Below are 20,749 nucleotides of genomic sequence, written 5' to 3' on the forward strand. Positions count from 1 at the left end.
ACTCTGGAGAGTCCCTTGGACTGCAAGAAGATCCAACCAGTCCATCCTAAAGGAGATCAGTCCTGGGTGTTCATTGGAAGGACCGATGCTGAAGCTGAAACTCCAATACTTTGGCCACCGGATGTGAAGAATCGACTCATTGGAAAAGACCCTGATGCTAGGAAAGATTGAGGGCAGGAGAATAAGGGGATGACAGAGGATGAGATGATTGGATGGCATCACCAACTCAATGGACATGAATTTGGGTAAACTCCAGGAGTTGGTGATAGACAGGGAGGCCTGGCGTGCTGCAGTTCATGGGATTGCAAAGAGTCAGTCATGACTGAGTGACTGAACTGAACTGAATAACATTACTGCTGCTGCTAAGGCATTTCAGTAGTGTCCGATTCTGTATGACCCCATAGACTGCAGCCCACCAGGCTCCCCTGTCCCTGGGATTCTCCAGGCAAGAACACTGGAGTGAGTTGCCATGTCCTTCTCCAATGCATGAAAGTGAAAAGTGAAAGTGAAGTTGCTCAGTCATGTCCGACCCTCAGCGACCCCATAGACTGCAGCAACCAGGCTTCTCCTTCTATGGGATTTTCCAGACAAGAGTACTGGAGTGGGGTGCTATTTCCTTCTCCGAATAACATTACTTCTTTGAGAAAATACATAAAGTTTACAATTCGAAACACATTTCCTATTTCCTCAGTAAAATTTAGAGAGTCAGGCCCCTTTCAGTATCTCAAAGAATAGGATACAAGGCACAAATTTCAGGTCAAAACCTAGATATCCTTAATAAAAAAGCAAAGCGAAATGGTCCCACGGGAAATAACTTTTCCTTTAAAAAACTCTCAACATATATAGTATAGGATATGCTGAAATAAAGTGGCTTTTACAATCATCTGTAAGAAACTCGACTGAACTGCTGACTCTTTCAACACTGTGTGGACATTCACACATGCACACATATTTCTGGATATGTTTATTTTGTAAAATATAATCATATCTAAAATGCATTTAGTTTGAAGAGACTGAAATATATTCCATTCATATTCATTTATTCTAAACCTAGAGTTTTAGCATCCTTTTATTCTCTATTTTCTTTTTTTTGATGCTTTTCATCTTACATATCATAACATACATATCACCTTATATATCATAACTTGTTCTTATCATTTTGGTCATTCATTAAAGTTCACAATTTTCATAGATCTTACTATTTAATTCAACAATCTATTCCATGAATTAATTAAGATAAATATATATTTCAAGATTTGAGCAAAAGATAAGTATCAGGAGCATCTTAGATTCCCATGTAATGAAACTTTTCCTTATATTTCATTAGATCCTCTGCTGAAAGAAAATAACAGTCTTGTCCTCTAGGATTCCATGCTTATTGTGTCAGGCTCACTTTATTTGCTCCTGAAAGAGATCTTAATCACACTAAGCTTTACAAAAAGAGACAGAGTCAGTACAAGGAAGAATGGGGTTAAGAATGGCAGTAATTTGAGCTGTCCTTTTGCTCTGAAACACAACTACCCATATCCCAAATAATTTCTCAAGAAGGCCTTCTTATAGATAAATCCTACAAAGGAAAACAGACAGCTTCAAACACACACTAACAAAAACAAAAGCCAATCCAATGTACAATTTTCTTAGATGAGTCAGTTAGCATAAGTGCAGTCATTTGGATCACAAGTTCTTACTCCTGTTCCACAAAGCTGCAATTCTAGGGTGATAAAACAACACTTTCATAGTTCATGTTTCATACTCTAATACTCTAAATTATTGCTATTTAATATATTTTGGTTTAATGATATAAAGAATGAATGAATGAATCTACTGTATACTTCTTAAAATATTGAAATTAATGCAACTTTTCTGCTATTACAATGCTTTGTAAGTCAAGCAAAATTGGTTTGTACAGCATTTGTAACACCATTAGGGTATTTGCTCTGATATCCTCTTACCAGTTAAGAGCAATATCTTTCCCAAAATTTTGTATTTTTCTATCCATTGAATGAATTTCATCATTAAAATTTTAAAGCTATACTAAATAGAAATATCTAGGCACTATCTACTATATTCTAGTTCAATTTAACAGAGACTTCATTATAAATTAAAGGTTACCCTTTACCATTTACCAAACTAATTTCAACAACTAGTCAATAATTTAATTTGCTGTTAATTTTTCATTCAACTAGCTAAACACCCTCTCAAATATCCCACAAACTGAAATTGGAAGAAAATTTTCCCTTAATATATATAGTTGATATATTTCCATTAAACATAATCCTTTTTCTTTAGGCAAATGTTTAATATACTGTTTTATCCATAATTAACAAGAAAATATTTTTGCAACTAGAAGGAATTACTATCTTAAACATTTTACATGTTACAATTTATTAAAAAACAAAAAACTCTTCTTTATCCCAGTTGTAAATCTACCTTCTGGCTATTCACTTCACAAATTAACTTTGAGTCAGTTTAGCCTCTTAAACAGCTTATATTTATGTTACATAATTTCAAGTCTGAAATCACCTTCATAATATGTATTTGCAACTTGATTTATCAGCTCATAAAAAGTATACTTTTAGGAAAGACAATGAAACAATTGTATAATGCTGCACAATATAACAGAATAATTATATACCTATATCTGTGACTTCCCTGGTGGCTCAGACGGTAAAGTGTCTGTCTACAATGGAGGAGACCCGGGTTTGAGCCCTGTGTCGGGACGATCCCTTGGAGAAGGAAATGGCAATCCACTCTAGCACTATTGCCTGGAAAATCCCATGGACAGAGGAGCCTGGTAGGCTACAGTCCATGGGGTCGCAAAGAGTCGGACACGACTAAGCGGCTTCACTTTCACTTTTGATGTGATTGAGTTTTTTAATTCCATAGTGAAGCTCTCAAACTCATGTTACAATTGGAATAATTACTTAGCATAAAGTTATTTTACCAATAGATTGAAATGAATATAAAACAAAGTAATAAATCTAAAAAATTTTACTTGTGAGAAAGTGTTCCTAATAAACAGCTAACTGAAGATTTTAAAATCTCCACATTACTAGAATTTATTAAAAAGAAATATTTAGTTCACATACTTAACAATTCCCTTCATGTTTAATTAGTCTCAAATACCATAAGTCAAGATTTTCCTCAAATTTCTAATGTATATTGCCTATCATTTCAATAGTCTCTTTTCCTTATAAAGACATACAGTAAATTAATTCCTTAAAAATTGTAAGAAACTTGAGATGATACAGGGGGGTAAATTTCACTATGGATACTGACATCTAAGCTCAGATATAAATATATAAAGTTGGTATCTTTGGGGGTTTGCCTTTAATATTTTAAAACACATATTTCTATCTGGAGGTTTGCAGTCTGTCTTCCCTTCCTCCTATTCTGGTCTGTTCTGTAAATTACCCCACCTTCATATCTACATACACTATCTCCCAAAAATAAATAAAAGGAAGCAGTTGTGTCACCTTAAAGATTCTAACAACATTAGGTATTTCACAATTTATAGCTCAGGAGACTGCCATATGCATTTTTCCTTGCATTTACTACCCCAGTCTCTCAAGAATTTACACAGAAACAAGAGACCTGCAACAGTCAAATAAAATCAATCAGATCAGGACCTGGAAGACAGGGAAAGCTTAAACTCTCCACAGTTGATCTTAGAAAAGATCAAACTGCACATCTCTGCAACTGGACAAATGGCTGACAACATGCAACTTTAAAAACAGCAAATCCCATACCCGCCGAGTGGCTGACCCATTAACTGGAGAACAATAATACCAAAGAAGTTCTCCTGTTGTGAAGGTTTGGAAAACCACTTCAGGCTTCCCATGTGGGGACCTGACAAAGGGACTAGGAACCTCCAGGGAATCTGACCTTGAAGCCCAGTGGGATTTGATTATAACATTTCCACAGGACTGGGGGAAACAGGGACTCCAGACTTGGAGGGCACAAACAAAACCTTGTGCGCACCAAGTCTCAGAGGAAAGGAGCAGTGACTCCACAGGAAAGTGAACCAAAACTACCTGCTAGTGTTGGAGGGTCGCCTGTGGTGGCGTGGGCCAGCAGAGGCTCACTGCAGGGATGAGAGGACTGCGGCAACTGTCTAGAAAGGTCCCCTGTGGTGTAAACACCCTTGGAGATTGCCATTAACCTGACCATAGAGCCCAGGGCTGGCTTGCCTCAGGACATAAAACTACCAAGGACGGAGCTCAACTCCACCCATCAGCAGGTAATTAGATTAAAGCTTTACTGAGCAAGGCCCTGCCCACCAGAGTAGAACCCAGTTTCCCCACCACCAGTCCCTCCCTTCAGGAAGCTTACACAAGCCCCTTAGACTCCATCAGAGGGCAGACAGAAGAAGCAAAAAGAACCTCAATCCCACAGCGACTAAAATGAAACCACATTACAGAAAATTAATGGGGATGAAAGCAGAAAGTTATGACCCAAATGAAGGAACAAGATAAAACCCCAGAAAAACAACTAAATGAAGTGGAGATAGGCAACCTTCCAAGATATTACTTTAGCGACAAAGGTCTGTATAGTCAAAGCTATGGTTTTTCCAGTAGTCATGTATGAATGTTAGAGGTGGACCATAAAGAATGCTGAGCACAAAGAAGTGATGTTTTTGAACTGTGGTATTGGAGAAGACGCTGAAGAGTCCCTTGGACTGCAAGAAGATCCAACCAGTCCATCATAAAAGAAATCAATCCTGAATATTCACTGGAAGGACTGATGCTGAAGCTGAAACTCCAATACTTTGGCCACCTGATGCAAAGAACTGACTCATTAGAAAAAAATCCTGATGCTGGGAAAGATTGAAAACAGAAGGAGAAGGCAACAGAGGATGAGATGATTGGATGGCATGACCAACTCAATGGACATGAGTTTGAGCAAGCTCCAGGAGTTGGTGATGGACAGGAAAGCTTGGCAGGCTACAGACCATGGGGTCGCAAAGAGTCAGACACAACTGAGTGACTAAACTGAATTGAGTCAACTTTCCAGAAAAAGAATTGAGAATAATGATAGTGACCATGATTCAGGATCTCAGAAAAAGAATGGAGGCAAAGACTGAGAAGATACAAGAAATGTTTACCAAAGATCTACAAGAACTAAAGAAGAAACAGTGATGAATACTACACTAGAAGGCATCCATAGCGAGAAGCACAGATAAATGACCTGGGAGGCAGAATGGTGGAAATCACTGCCTCCAAACAGAATATAGAAAAAAGAATGAAAAGAAATGGAGACAGCCTGAGAGACCTCTGGAACAGCATTAAACGCATGAATATTTGAATTATAGGAGTCCCAGAAGCAGAAGAGAGAGAGAAAGAACCTGAGAAAACATTTGAAGAGTTAGCTGAAAACTTCAGTAAAATAGGAAAGGAAATAATCAACCAAGTCCAAGAAGCACAGAGTCCCAAGCAGGATAAACCCAAGGAGGAATATACCAAGACACACAGTAATCAAACTGATAAAAATTAAAGACAAAGATAAAATATTAAAAGCAACAAGGGAAAAATGACAAATAACATACAAGGGAACTCCCATCAGGCTATCAGCTGATTTCTCAACAGAAACTCTATAAGCCAGAAGGGAATAATAGCATGACATATTTAAAGTGATGAAAGAGAAAAACCTATAACCAAGAATACTCTACCCAGTAAGACTCTCCTTCAGATTTGATGGTGAAATCAAAAGCTTTCCAGACAAGCAAAAACTGAAGGAAATCAGCATCACCAAACCAGCTTTACAATAAATGCTAAAGGAACTTCTCTAGGCAGAAAAGAAGAGAAGGAAAAGCTCTACCTACAGAAAATAAAGCCAAAACAATTAAGAAAACAGTAATAGGATAACATATATTGATAATTACCTTAAATGCAAATAGATTAGATGCACCAATCAAAAGACATAGACTGGCTGAGGAAATAAAAACGTGTGCATCTATGTACTTCCACTTATCACAGCACTCTGCTTGACCCCGCAAATTGTATGTAATTATTTTGTTTTGTTAGGTTAATCATGTTTCCATTATGGCTTGCAATTGTAATTATATTTTTTGCCTGGTTACTGATTATGAAAACTGATAAACATCTTTTATTATTAAACATTTTAATATTACATTAGAATATTAAGATTAAAATATTTCAAATAAGAAAATGTATTATGTCTACAATACATCAATTAGCCACTGAACACTATTCTTAGACCTTTCCCCAGGTAGGTCTGGTAGAAGAGATGGAAGAGGCAGGAAGTACTATGATTAAGTGAGTCACAAAATCCTAATAAAGGAAGTAGCTTTGAAACATTCTTGGCCATGATCCACAGTAAAAATATGTACTTTACACTGTGAGCCTAAAGAACACATGCAACACTAAAATAATACTTTACAGATCAATTACCTTTACTCTGTGCAATTCACTTTGATATTTTCTACTCTGTCCTATTCTGGTTTCCCTTTTTTTTTTTTAATACCAGTCATGACTCTCTCAATGGATTCTGAAAGGAAGAAGGGAAGGAGAATAACAGGAAGGCCTAGGGATGGAGGATATCCCACAAATATCCCACAAGGAATAACTGGCAATGTCTGGAGATACTTTGGGTTCTCACATTTGGGTATGGGAATGCTACTAGTCTCACTGACACTTTTTCCAAAAATAATAAAAAAGGCTAATGAAGAAAAGTCAAGATACAACACAATTTAATCTTTCCCATATTATTCTAGTTTCTCAACAGCTACAATTTCTCCTCATATTGGAGATAATGTCAAATGGGAAAAGGTTATTTAATTTCTTGCTCCAAAGCTGAATTAAATTATGATTGTCCACTGGAAGAACATGTTGGCAGAAATCATACTCTGAAACAAATTATTAGGTAGATGAGAAAGACTATCTAAAAGTGTTCTACTACTTCAAGTTAGGAGAAAATAGTGATATGAATGAGTATAGTTTCTTCTCATGCTTAAGCAGTATTACATAGGATTTTAGTTTAACTCATACATAGCTTTATATTTATGTGAGATATTTATAAGTGTATACTCCAAAATCCTGAAACAAAGCATAAGCCCTTAGAAGAGCATTACATATAAAAAGCTTTCAAGAATTGTCTGGTGCGTTCGTTTTGCTTTTTCCATCTTTATGTGGTGACAGTAAAGGCACTGAGTTGGCAAAAAATAATATAAATAAATAACAGAATCTAAACCAAACTACTACAGATAACAAAACTCATTTTCCTTAGGTATTATGATACATTCAGACAAATATGGAATGTGACCAAACTAATGATAATTAGATATACCTAAGGAAGTAATATATCTTCTGGGAAATAAATTTTCTATATGATCTATGATAAAATTAAGATCTACAACTTCTCTTTATAGACTTTCATATTTTAATAAACATAATTTTCCTATCACTTATCACTTAAATGCAACTTCTATGAAATAAGGCTCTTAACTTGATTTTTTTCACTGTATATTCATTTTCCCTAAGAGATAACTTTTATCTTCCCCTTCAGTTTGTAATGCATTCTGTGTCTCTCATTTGTTTTGTTTCCTGTTCTTTTTTTTTTTTTTTTAATTGGAGGCTAATTACTTTAAAATACTGTGGTGGTTTTTGCCATATATTCACTTGCCAACTCTGGCATAAGGATTATTTTGAGCTGAAGATAACTGAGAAGCAGCAGATATAAGGAAAGCTCCCTGTCCTCTCCACATAGGCCTAAAAGCAGGACATAAATTTGTAAAGGTGTTCCCCTATGCCATCTATACCAGAAAGGACATTACTTCATTACTCTGTATCAGCCCAGAGATCGCTCCAGAAGAATATGTGTAACAAAGTTTACTAGCTAGCCCTTATCTTCCACTGGATTCCCCCTCCAAATTTACCTTCCCACAATTGGCAGCTCTAGGAACTCAAGAAGTCTCTTGCCTTTCTTCTGTCATCGCTCTAAAAACTGTATTGTTCTTTGTTAAGATGCTATATGAACCTACATTCTAAACATTTCTTTGAGTTTCTTATAGCTGAGTGTGCATATGTATGCAAAATGCACATGATGATCAATAAACTTGTTTTTCTCTTATTAATCTTTTATCAGCCTAATTTACACAAGAAACTAAGACACACAGATGGAAACAAAAAGAGCTGTTTTTTTTTCCTCCTCTACAAATTTCAGATTGACTTTAGAAATAGGATACTCCAAGCAACCAACTGGGTTATGACTAGAATGTTACTGCCCCCAACAATCGTTTGGAAAGAACATGCATCTTTATAGTGTTTAGACTTCCCAGTAAGGAACATAAAGTGAATCTCTACTCACATCTTCCTTTATGGTGCTCAGTGAAGTTGAATAGCTTCCTTCATGTAGGCCTCTCACATTTCTTATTAGATATTTTAAAATCACATTTTCTGTTTTCAGATCAGATTGGAAACCATTTTCATTTATATTTCTAAGTAACTATTTTAAGTAATTATAAGTAATTATGTTAAGCAATTTAAGCAATTATTTTACCATCTAAGTGGCTCAGATGGTAAAGAATCTGCCTGCAAAGCAGGAGACCTGGGTTCGATCGCAGGGTCAGGAAGATCACCTGCAGAAGGGCATGGTAATCCACTCCAGTATTCTTGCCTGGAAATTTCCAAGGACAGAGGAGGCTGGTGGGCTACAGTCCATGGAATCACAAAGAGTCGGACCCGACTGAGTAACTAACACTTTCTTTCACTTTATTTAAAACAAATTTCAGAAAGATTGAAAAGTCAACATTTTTTTAAAAAATGAAATAATAAAAACATGAGGAGTATACAGTTAAATATTTAACTGATTTGGTGATGAATAACAAGTTTCTAGGGATAAAAGGATGGAAAAAAATCATGAAATATGCGAAGAGTTAGCTAAACTAAATTCAGTATTTCCAAATGACCAAAGAAAATTACTATTTCAACACCAAAATGGGAAATATATTTGTAATATATGACAGCTAAATGAGTAAAATTCTAACCATTTAAAAATATCTCATCAATCAATAAGAGCAAAACCAATTAACATGCAATAGGATCTTGGGCAGAAGAAATAAAAGGAAAGAACAGACAATTCATAGAACAATATAGCAAATACCAATAAACACACAAAACATTCATCTTCACAACCAAAATAAAATGACAAAAAGATAGTGGTCTATTCAAATGGCAAAAATTTGGAGCATTAAGACTGAAAACTCAAGCACGTCTGACAGGAGAATGGAGTGTTATAATCTTTCTGGAGAGCAGGCTGCTAATCTGAATTAAAAGCTTAAAAGATTCAAAGCACAAATAGGTATCTGTGAAATACTCAGAAAACAGGAAAAAAATTATGTACAAAGATAGCCATTAAAATATCATTTACACTAGCAATTGGAAGCAACTGCAACGACCCCAAGTAAATGGATAGTTAGTTTGTGGTACTTCCTTATGATAGAACACTAATGCAGTCATTTAAAACATTTCTGAAGAACATCTGAAGGCTTAGAGAAAAGCTAATGATATGATATCAATTGAAAAAAATCAGAATACAAAATTATATAGTAGGATACCAATTTTGTAAATATGCAAAATATATATGAACTGGAAGAGGTAATACAACAAAATGTTAGCAATAGCTATATTTGGCAGAAAGGACTAGGGATAGCTTGTATTTAATTCTTTATACTGGGGAATTTTTCAGATGTTCTGTAATAAACATACTGTTCCTTTTAAAAGGAAACACAAAAGATGTTATTTTTACAACTATAGCTAACAGGCATTTTAAAATTTGCCATCAAGTGATGCAAGAACATTTTCCAAAACAAAAACTAATTTCAAAAAATCAATAGAGTATTCTTCTATGAAAATTAATTACCAAAGATATTCACTTTTTATAACTTCAAATTTTCTTCCATAATGAGCACCATTACAGAACTTAAAAACAAAGGTTGTAATACCTATTAAACGACTACTCAGAAATACAGCCTAAAAGAAAAACTCTTATTAATTACAGGCAAATGTATGATTAGAATATAGTGCTTACCTTTTTCACTTACACTCTCACTTTCAATCTCAACATCATCGCAACTGGTATATTCAGGTGTAGAAGCTAATTCCTCCTCTGAACTGCTCAATGAAACTTGGCGCATTTTACCTCCTTTCTTTGACTTATGAGGCTTTGGTGGTGGAGGTCTCACTGACTCTGACTGGTCAGAACTGAGAGAATCATTCCTTAACATTGTTTCCATTTTTTCCCGTTTCGTTTTCCTTACAGCAGAACTAGGATCTAAGTGGTGTTGTTTCCTTAGTGAGTCAGTACGTCTCACGTCTGGTCTATCAATGGGTATTGGACTCCTCCGGGGGGTAGGAGGACTATGGTTTGTGGTCCTTTGTGGATAAGAACTTGGTCCCTGAGCCTCTCGAGTTCTTTCCACTGAATAAGATCGCTGATTTTCCATGGCAGCTCTACGTTCAGATATAGATCTTTGCCTTGATGGTCGTTCCATCCTTAGCATAGAAATCCTGGAGTCTTCCAGTTCAGCATTGGCCAAAGAAACATCACTGTGCCTTCTCTCATGCCTGGCTCGTGACACTTCAGCATGGATCCGCATTTGTTCTTCATAGGGCTGTGGCTTGACTGGATAACGGGCCAAATTCGGATCACTTCGATAGCGCGCCTGGTATTCCTCCTCTCTCCTCTGTCTTTCATATTCATCTCTGCTCTCCACATCCTCGTCATCTACAATATATTCTTTGGAGTGTCTATGACTTCTCCTGTTGGAGTCCCTATAATTTATATGATCAGACTCTTCATAAAACTGAGGTTCACGTTGAGACCTCCTATCAGCATAATCTGATGGAGATCTAGGCATTGCGCTGTCCGAAGTAGCATACTGTGAATATTCTTCTCTTTCTTCCCTTTGGTCGTATCTTCTATTCTGATCTCTGGGCACTGATGGACTTCTTTTCCTAAATAACCAAAGAAAAAGAATGATAAAAAGAGCAGAATTTAACCAATTTCACATTTTACTGATTCACTGGAAGGTTGGATGGATAAATTCAAATCGTTCTATTGCTTTTTTTTAATTTTGAAGTCATGCCATAACGAAAGTTTTACTGACACTCACTTTATTCAGTTCAAATGGGAAATTTAAAAGGTGCTTTTAATATGCTTCTTCAATGGCATACCTCGTATGGAATATATATATGCCTCCAAATCAAATAATCAACATTTCATCTTGCTGCTGCAAAAGAGCCTTTATTCTAACTTTTTTGCTTGGCTCAGTACCATTCGGAGAAGGCAATGGCAACCCACTCCAGTACTCTTGCCTGGAAAATCCCATGGATGGAGGAGCCTGGTGGGCTACAGTCCATGGGGTCACTAGGAGTCGGACACGACTGAGCGACTTCACTTTCACTTTTCACTTTCATGCATTGCAGAAGGAAACGGCAACCCACTCCATTGTCCTTGCCTGGAGAATCCCAGGGATGGGGAAGCCTGGTGGGCTGCCGTCTCTGGGGTCGCACAGAGTCAGACATGACTGAAACGACTTAGCAGCAGCAGCAGTAGCAATACCCTTACACTATCTCCCAATTGTTATTCAGAAGCTTAGAAAAATTTCACCTTCCTTTCTCTCTATTCCTGATACTTTGATTTCACAGTTACTTGAAAACATGATGAAGTTAAACTGATTGTTCTCTAGTTGTTTGGTCAATAATTTAGTCAACATTTTTTTACTAAAAAGTTGACTCTTAAAAGTCATTTTTCACTCATTATCTACCTAGATCATGCTAGTACTGGTTCATCTAAGTCTTCATCTTATCATTATATTTCCAACCCTTTACTGCCCTAACTTGAGATAAGCAATGTAAATAAATACCAACTATGATAATTTATTCATTTCAAAAAGAAATCAGAAAGATTTGCTATGTTCACTCCATCTTCATTAAATTAAGCCTGGCTCCATTGACACTTCTGTCTTCTGTATCTAATATGTCCTTACAGCCTCAGAGAAACAGTTCTTCATTCAGTTTTCAACCTGCCCCTCTAACACCATTCAAGCTGGTAGACCTTGCAATCACACAAATAACTCTTTGTCAACAAAATGTTCATACTGTCCTCTTCTCTGGCACAAACTCAAATAACGGCAAAGACATGAGAAGCAATGGAACTGGAATCATGCAGATGTCAGAAAACATTAAGAATAACTGTTACAGAGATTTTGCCAGGACACATGAAAGGGTGGGGTCAGTTGAAGTTAAAGATGACAAAGACTAGAGACCTCAGCTGAGAATTTATTAGACAATATTTTTTGATCCAAAAGAAAGAGCAGAGAAAGGATACATGTGGAATGATCCAATGCAACAAAATATCATTCTCCTCTAAAAATCTCTTTTCTATCACCAATCCCCCATATCAGGAATGCAGTCTGTCAATGTATCAGTTAGAGTCTGTTAATAAAAACAAAAGGCACTCTAGGTTTTCCAGAGAGTCAGGGTTTCAATATAGAAATCAAAACTATACAATTGCTGATCCTGCTAAGTAATGAAGGTCAGAGACTTTAATGTTGTTCTCAGCCTGGAGAACCAAGGACAGGGTTTTCAAAATGGCCCTTAGGAAATTTCAGTGAATTCCAAAAGTCTTCGGGAATTTGCCACCAATTATCTCAGCTGATTACCACATTAGGGTGGTCAACTAACAGAAGCTTAATCCAGGAGCCACTAAAACTTTCACACCTGGCCATCTGCCTGCCAGCAACTCTGCTTGACAATAGTGGTTTTTATCATTTCTTTGACCTTTCAAACCTCATACATGTGCATTGCTAGGCTTGACTCTAACCTAGAACCATAAAGGGAAAAGTACTACAGTAAATGAAGGAGCTGGCCTGTTCCCTTAAATGTTTTATGGTTAAGTAAGTGTATGTACTTAGAAAAAAAAAGGACATTCACTTACATATTTACATATAAAACATTTAGGACTTAATCACAAATCTTTTAGGTTTGTGATTTACATAACAGACTTAAACAGTTTAAAATATACAGTCAAAACAGAGCACTCAAATTATACAGCATTAACTTAAATAATATCTATTTATGTGTCTATTATGCATAATTCATTTTATTTTTGTCATTATTTTTATATATATGAATAAAGAAAAAATATTCTAGTATGGGAGCAATGTATCATAAAAAGAACATTGGAGTTAAGGGATCTGGGTTTCTTAGTCCTACTTCTACTATTAACCAGTTACTCGAACCTTTACAGACATTTAATCTTTGGGCATGTACTTTAAAATGAGAGATATGGATTATACACATTAACTCAAATATTATTTTAACAAGTATGTATTAGATAAAAACTTAATGCCATGTAGACTGCAGCCATGAAATTAAAAGATGCTTACTCCTTGGAAGAAAAGTTATGACCAACCTAAATAGCATATTCAAAAGCAGAGACATTACTTTGCCAACTAAGGTCTGTCTAGTCAAGGCTATGGTCTTCCCTGTGGTCATGTGTGGATATGAAAGTTGGACTGTGAAGAAGGCTGAGTGCCGAAGAATTGATGCTTTTGAACTGTGGTGTTGGAGAAGACTCTTGAGGGTCCCTTGGACTGCAAGGAGATCCAACCAGTCCATTCTGAAGGAGATCCGCCCTGGGACTTCTTTGGAAGGAATGATGCTAAAGCTGAAACTCCAGTAGTTCGGCCACCTCATGTGAAGAGTTGACTTACTGGAAAAGACTCTGATGCTGGGAGGGATTGGGGGCAGGAGGAGAAGGGGACAACCTAGGTTGAGATGGCTGGATGGCATCACTGACTCAATGGACGTGAGTCTGGGTGAACTCCGGGAGTTGGTGATGGACAGGAAGGCCTGGTGTGCTGCGATTCATGGGGTCGCAAAGAGTTGGACACGACTAAGTGACTGAACTGAACTGATAATATAAATTAGGAATACAGAAATGATTAAGAGATGATCCTTTGTTACAGGAAGCTGAGTGATTCTAAAATCCTCTTCCATTTCTTAGAGCTTATGATCTTATAATATCAGTACCACAACTTCATCAAGTTAATATGCCTAAATGAAAGTCTAAAGCATTGCAAAAAATAATGATAGTCTTATCAAGATGTAATTAACTTACTAGTGCCAATTTTTAAAATATTCACATCTCATTATCTAGCTACTTATCTACTTACTACACTACAAATATATATACCGAGAGAGATGAAAATTTCTCTAGAGAACTCTAAAGAATAAGCAATTAAATAAGTTCTTTCTCAAACTGACCATCTGACCTCCATTAAATGCAGACTTTATGGAATTCAAATACATTTCAGTGTTTAAATAACAAATTGTTCCAACCTAAGTTAATAAATATACCTGTCTCTAAAAATAAGAATTTTTAAAGTTTCATTTAAAGAGTGCTTAACTAAATTTTAATTTTCTTACAATTAAGTGTGTACTGAATAGAAATTTGTGTTTCCCCAGCACAAAATGCTATTCATTCCATTCATAATTACTTAATTAGCATTCAGTACGGATCATATTTCCCCAGCATAATACTACTCATTCTACTTGAAATTACCTAATTTTAAGTACTGTCCACTAAACCTTACATTTTAACATACTTTTTTATCTCCAGTATTTGTTCAGTCACGCAATAAATATTTATTTAGTGCTGACTATGGGCCAGTTATGATGCTGGTTGCTGGAAACACAACAGAGAAAAGGTACATAATGTGTCTGCCCTCAAGAAGCTCTTTCTAGTGGGGAAGACAGCAAGCACATAAACACATCAAGCTAAATTCATATAGTAAGAAAACCTACGGAAGAAAATTGGAACGAGGTAAAATTACAAAAGTGACTGAGGGAAGCTTTCAGGAAAGAAGGTCTTTTCTAAAAAAGTACATTTGAACTAAGACCTGAATAACATGGTTATACTCTGTATAGCCCATTCATGTAAAACATATAGCTTTGCTGGAAATGTCTTGGGTACTGTCATTTAGTTGCTATTCTTTCCCATTTTTTCCTTTAACTTAAAGCTGTTTTATGAAATATAAATGTACTAAATTCTTCACTGTTATTTTATTAAATCAAGGATTTTCCAGGATAGTTCATCTCTAGAATCCATTAAAATCAGGCCACTAAGCCTTTTTTCACATGCTCCTCCCTTTCAAAAAATTTCAGGCTTCCAAACTGAGTTAATTGGAATTTACTATACTTGGTAAATACCTCATTATATTTTGTCTCATCTCAGTTGAAAGTCAAAAGGAAAACAAGCAGACTAAATCAGAATGAATGGATATTGGTTTTACAATATTATCAAAATACTTTCATGCCTAAAATTTCTAATACAAATTAATTTCTCAAATGTGGAATTGAAGACAAGTAACACCAATACAGTATACTAATGCATATATATGGAATTTAGAAAGATGGTAACGATAACCCTGTATGCGAGACAGCAAAAGAGACACAGATGTATAGAACAGGCTTTTGGACTCTGTGGGAAAGGGAGAGGGTGGGATGATTTGGGAGAATGGCATTGAAACATGTATAATATCATATATGAAACGAATCGCCAGTCCAGGTTCGATGCTTGATACAGGATGCTTGGGGCTGGTGCACTAAGACGACCCAGAGGGATGGTACCGGGAGGGAGGAGGGAGGGGGTTCAGGATGGGGAACACGTGTATACCTGTGGCGGATACATGTTGATGTATGGCAAAACCAATACAATACTGTAAAGTAATTAACCTCCAATTAAAATAAATTTGTATTAAAAAAAGACTACAAGTAAATGAAGTAAAAAGTTGCACAAAATATTCACAGAAAATTGGATATTCTGAAGGAAAATAAACTTAGTGATGGTCTGTTTCCTCACTGCACTCCTCTAGGTAATCTTACCCATTTCTATCCAGAAATATCTATAATACTGCTTACATGTTATATATCAAGAAGACAGGCACCCTGAATCTAAGGAGGGTGGTGCATAATAGGTGCTCAATCTGCTGAATGAAAGAACTGATTAAATAATTCTCTCTAGGTTATCTCTGCTCCTCATGGCTCGATCTCTGCTTCAGTACACAAACCCACTGATATGCTAAAACAGTCTAATTCTTCTCTTTCCCCTACTACTCCCAAGGCAGTAATTATATGTTAATTATTATATGTTAATTTGTCGTTTGTTGTTGGACTTTAGACTATTGTCTATAAAATGACTTCTTTGGCAAAAATGTATTTTGAGTGCCAATCCCCTTAGAATTAAACATTTAGAACAAGATCTCTTTGGAAATGAGGACTTTCTAGTAATATATTTAACATCATTATGGTTATTATGGGATAAAGACAGGAAGGAAAAAGGAATAGTTTATTCCCTTGAGGAGTTAACTTAAATTTCTGAAAGTAACAAGGGTATAAAGTAAATACAGTGAAACTTTTATAATCCAGGAAATATATATTCTGTTGTATTGATAAGAATACTTATTCATTACAGAATTTAATTCTAAAAGAAAGTATATTATTAATTAGACCTTGCTGCTGCTGCTGCTGCTGCTAAGTCACTTAAGCCAGTTATTTAAGTGATTTTTAGAAATCATACCTTAGGAAAACTGAATTCAATATTAAAGCCAACAATTACTTTCTTCTAGAGATTATGAAATTTGCCTGAAGCATGTGAATCACTGTGGATGTTGATTTCCATACTATTTAAGTAAAATCCTCTGAAATTGGGATGACTATTGTCACAGTTACTTAACATGGAATTGGGTTGTTAAAAATATGCTCTGAGGTAGAGTACCTGAGAGTATTTAAGCCATGCTAGAAGCAGGGCAAGATACTCTAAGAATATTCTTACCAAACAATGAATCTGCTATCAGATATTCCAAAACATCCAAATACTCTGTCAAAACAATTTTTACCAATTATATCATTAGAATTATTTCAAATATACTTTCTTTAAATGAAAATTGCTATATTTCTCAGACACTGTATTTTTTCAGGAACTGAAGAAAATCCAAGAAAATGTAACTACTGTACCTTTAAACTCTGCCTTCACCACTGGCCTTTGTAAGAAGGCCTTAGCATTTATTATTATCAGGTGGCAAACATTTAACAGGAAAAAAAATATAGTGGTAACTTGTACACTTCTCTAAATAATCATAAAGCATTTAACAGTATTTAACCCATAAATTTTTTTAACCCATAAATTTTAATTCAGAAAAATGGAACAATTCATCTAAGATGTTATATTTCACTTATTCCTTCAAAGGCCCTGAGAAATTAAAAGGCACAATCCAGTATTATGACGTTTTTAGAATAAAATGTATTTGTGACATTATGTAGTGTTTTAATTTTCACTACTATGCATCAATCTCTATTTTTAATATATAACAATATCAATATCTACTCATATTACTCTGTATTTACCTACCATCTGTTCATCTTACTTCTCTTAGTTGAAACTTAAGTTGATACAATTACTTTCTCTTTCACCATATTATAGTGGTCTTAATTAGAACTTGGAGAAGGAAATGGCAACCCACTCCAATATTCTTACAGAAAATTCCATGGATAGAGGAGCCTGGTGGGCTACAGTCCATGGGGTGGCAAAGAGCCAGACATGACCGAGCACACAAGCAATTTAACTGTAACTAGTTTATAGAAAATCACGTGCAGAAATATCCTAAATCTACTTTAATCAGCAGCATTCTGTGTCCACTGCTTATAATTTTTGTCATCTGAACTAACGAGTCAATCTATCTCTAAATATTCAAGCTATACATTCACACCTGATATTTCATTATAAATGTTAGGTATAATAGTTTGAGCAAGAAACTCTAATTAGTCTCTTTAAAATTCCATGTCTAAAAATCATACTGACTGATAGTGAAACTCCAAATAAAAAGATTTTTCCTCAATTAAAGCCACTTTCAAGAATATCCCAAAGGAAGTTCAATTTATATACTGTATATTAATTCATGATGTTTTTAACATTAGTTTCTATTTTAATATTTATACCCTTTAGCATCCTATGTGGTTTGTGTTACTATACTACCTACAATACTTACTATATATAAAATCATGAAGTGACTGAAAATGTAATCCAGTAAACATCTGAAAACATTTACAAGAACAGCAAAAGATTATACAAAAAACTTCACCTTTAATATTTATGTTTTTAATTCTGAAAACCTATGGAATTTTTAAGAATCGTAGTGACACTGAGAGAAGAATGAAGAACTTGAAGATTACTAATTTCTCTAAATGCAAATCTGTATTATTACAACTAATACTACCTATATGAAAATCTCTTACTCATGCTTTTAGTAGAGATTACTGAATAATTATCACTATATTAGTATAAGAATAGAAATTATATTTGAAGAGTCAATAATCTGAAAAAATCTCCAACTTTAGAAGCTAAATACAGCATGATATTGCTAAATAAATTGAAATGATACTTCCTTAATTGAATTACACAATGCTAACCATACAGTTTAAACGTAACACTGTAATCAAATTCCAAAATCTGAAGCTGGTAAGGCACATTCAATCAAAGATTTAACAGATGCATACAACCCTGTAAAACATAAAATATGTGGGTTCTATCCCTATAATTCCTACAAAAAAAGGAATTTTAACAAATCAAACAATTTATATTCATCATAAAACAAGAAAAAAATCTATCTTTTTTTACATTTCACAGTATTCAACACATTTTTTATACTTTTACCTTGCGCTCAACCAATGCACATCTGTCGAGCATGAAGCATCATGTTGACAAAAATACATCAACACTGTTCCAGGGAGTGCTTTCATTTAATCCTTCTAGCTCGAGCAAAATCATTGGAGCCATCCTTAATCAGATGATTTGAAAGTCTCTATTTGCTTACAATCATTACATTTCAAAACTCAATTACTAAAAAGTTACACATAAAACAAACTCATTCGCGGATAGAGACATAAAATCCTCTAGTGATAGGCCTGTTAAGAAAAAGGTTATTCTTTAATGTCGTTACTATGTGGCTGTATATAGCTCAGGTCAAGTAAGAATGTACTCTGTAAGAAGGATTATGGTACTTAGCTGATTAGTGCCTCACAATACTGAAAACTAAATGCATCCTACATCCAAGGCATTTCTGAGCACTATACTGAAAACAGACAGATTCAAAAAGCATAAACCATGTTCTCCTATATGAGTTACAGTATTTCTAAAATAACAGGATTCACTGTGTTTGCTATTGATAAGTCTACCACACTGCTTTCACGATAAAATGTAAAGGGATAGTAAAAGATGGTGATGGTTTAACGGGACTACTCTGTCATTTCTTTTCAATAAGAAGTTTCTTAATCTTCACGAAGAGAGAGCGCTCCCTAAAAGGTGTAATGAAAGAGAAAGTAGCAGTTTCTATAAAAATTTAATTTAAAAAATGTGCTTCATGAGCTAAGAATTTGGTTAGACACACAGTTTAAATCAAGCTTTGCTCACTGTTATCACTTCAATGCCTCTATTTAGTCATTCAAAAAACTAAAAAATAGAAAAAAAAGATAACTCCATGGATTTCTTTCTACCAAAAGCCAAACACCTAGATGTTAATATTATCCTTTTGATAATTATGTTTAAGTGATTCCAAATAAACCTATAAAACTGAGAAAAAGTCAGCATTTGTAGAGTAGGGAGTATGCTGTGTTTTCATCTCCAGTATTTCAAGTTTAAATGAGGGTTTAGGAATATGTCATAACACCATTCAACTACTTATGTGAGACACTGGGTGCAGGGGAGGGGAGGAGCAGAGACAGATAAAGTCATTTTTATGCCCCAAGATTCCTAATAAAGATTGGTAGATTATTAAACAGAAAGGAAATAAAAATTCAAGTTCATTCATTTTCACAGGAATATTAACCAATAATAAAATTCAACCACTTAGACCCCACAGTTCATATCAAACTGAAAAATAATTCCACACAATATTTGACTCTTCCAAGCAGTTAAGTCCAGAAGATTTCAGAAACAACATCACAGCTGAGGGATAGCAAACTCTCACTTTTCCTTTTCGTTCCATTAACTTTTTTAACCCCTCAGTGATCTCTTGGCAGTATTTTCCCAACTGTAACACACAGTCTGCTGCCCCTCTTCTCCTCTCCTATCAACCTTGCTTCTCTCATTTGTCCATCTCAGACTGCCATTTGTATCATTTCTAACATCACTGCTACTTTCCCCTTTACTCTCTAAAGAATGTTCCAGGTCTCCAATTTCTTCTTCCCCACCCTTGGAGAGTGTTATTGTCTTTTTTTAACTCTTTACTTTGACTGTTTTTTCTCAATTATTCCCTAGGTAAGTACCTATACATTCAAATTTATGAAGGTCCAATTTGGGGTTTAAACAGTTTTCATGGGACTATTACAATTTTAGTATCCATTGACTATTCAGAAGTAAAAAATAAGAAAAAGACTCTATGAATTAGATACCAGCTTAATTTTATTTTATCCATAACAAACTTATATTTGAAAAATGAAGACCTAGTATGTAAATCTCTAGAAAATGATGCACAAATGATGCTAATAGTTACATATTTGGGCCATGCCCCACTCCACTATCTTTCCCAAAATTACCATGTCAAAAAATACATGAAGACTAAGCACCATTCTATACTAGAAGATAATTTAAAACAGTAGTAATTTTCTCTTCAAGAAAATTAGAGATACCAAGGGAACATTTCATGCAAAGATGGGTACAATAAAGGAGA

General features: G+C 35.1%; 1 protein-coding gene across 49 annotated transcripts in view; it reads right to left on the bottom strand.

Annotated features, from left to right (window-relative positions):
- The window catches only part of RIMS2 (regulating synaptic membrane exocytosis 2), a 601,609-nt gene that overhangs the window by 318,851 nt on the left and 262,009 nt on the right, over positions 1 to 20,749 (bottom strand). For all 49 annotated transcript variants that reach the window (XM_027973139.3, XM_027973138.3, XM_060393832.1 and 46 more), the window contains one exon: positions 10,048 to 10,973. In XM_027973139.3, coding sequence (XP_027828940.2) covers positions 10,048 to 10,973 — 926 coding nt within the window. The remainder of the gene's footprint in view (positions 1 to 10,047; positions 10,974 to 20,749) is intronic.

This window comes from Ovis aries, chromosome 9, assembly GCF_016772045.2.
Source record: "Ovis aries strain OAR_USU_Benz2616 breed Rambouillet chromosome 9, ARS-UI_Ramb_v3.0, whole genome shotgun sequence".
NCBI classification, from domain to species: Eukaryota; Metazoa; Chordata; class Mammalia; order Artiodactyla; family Bovidae; genus Ovis; species Ovis aries.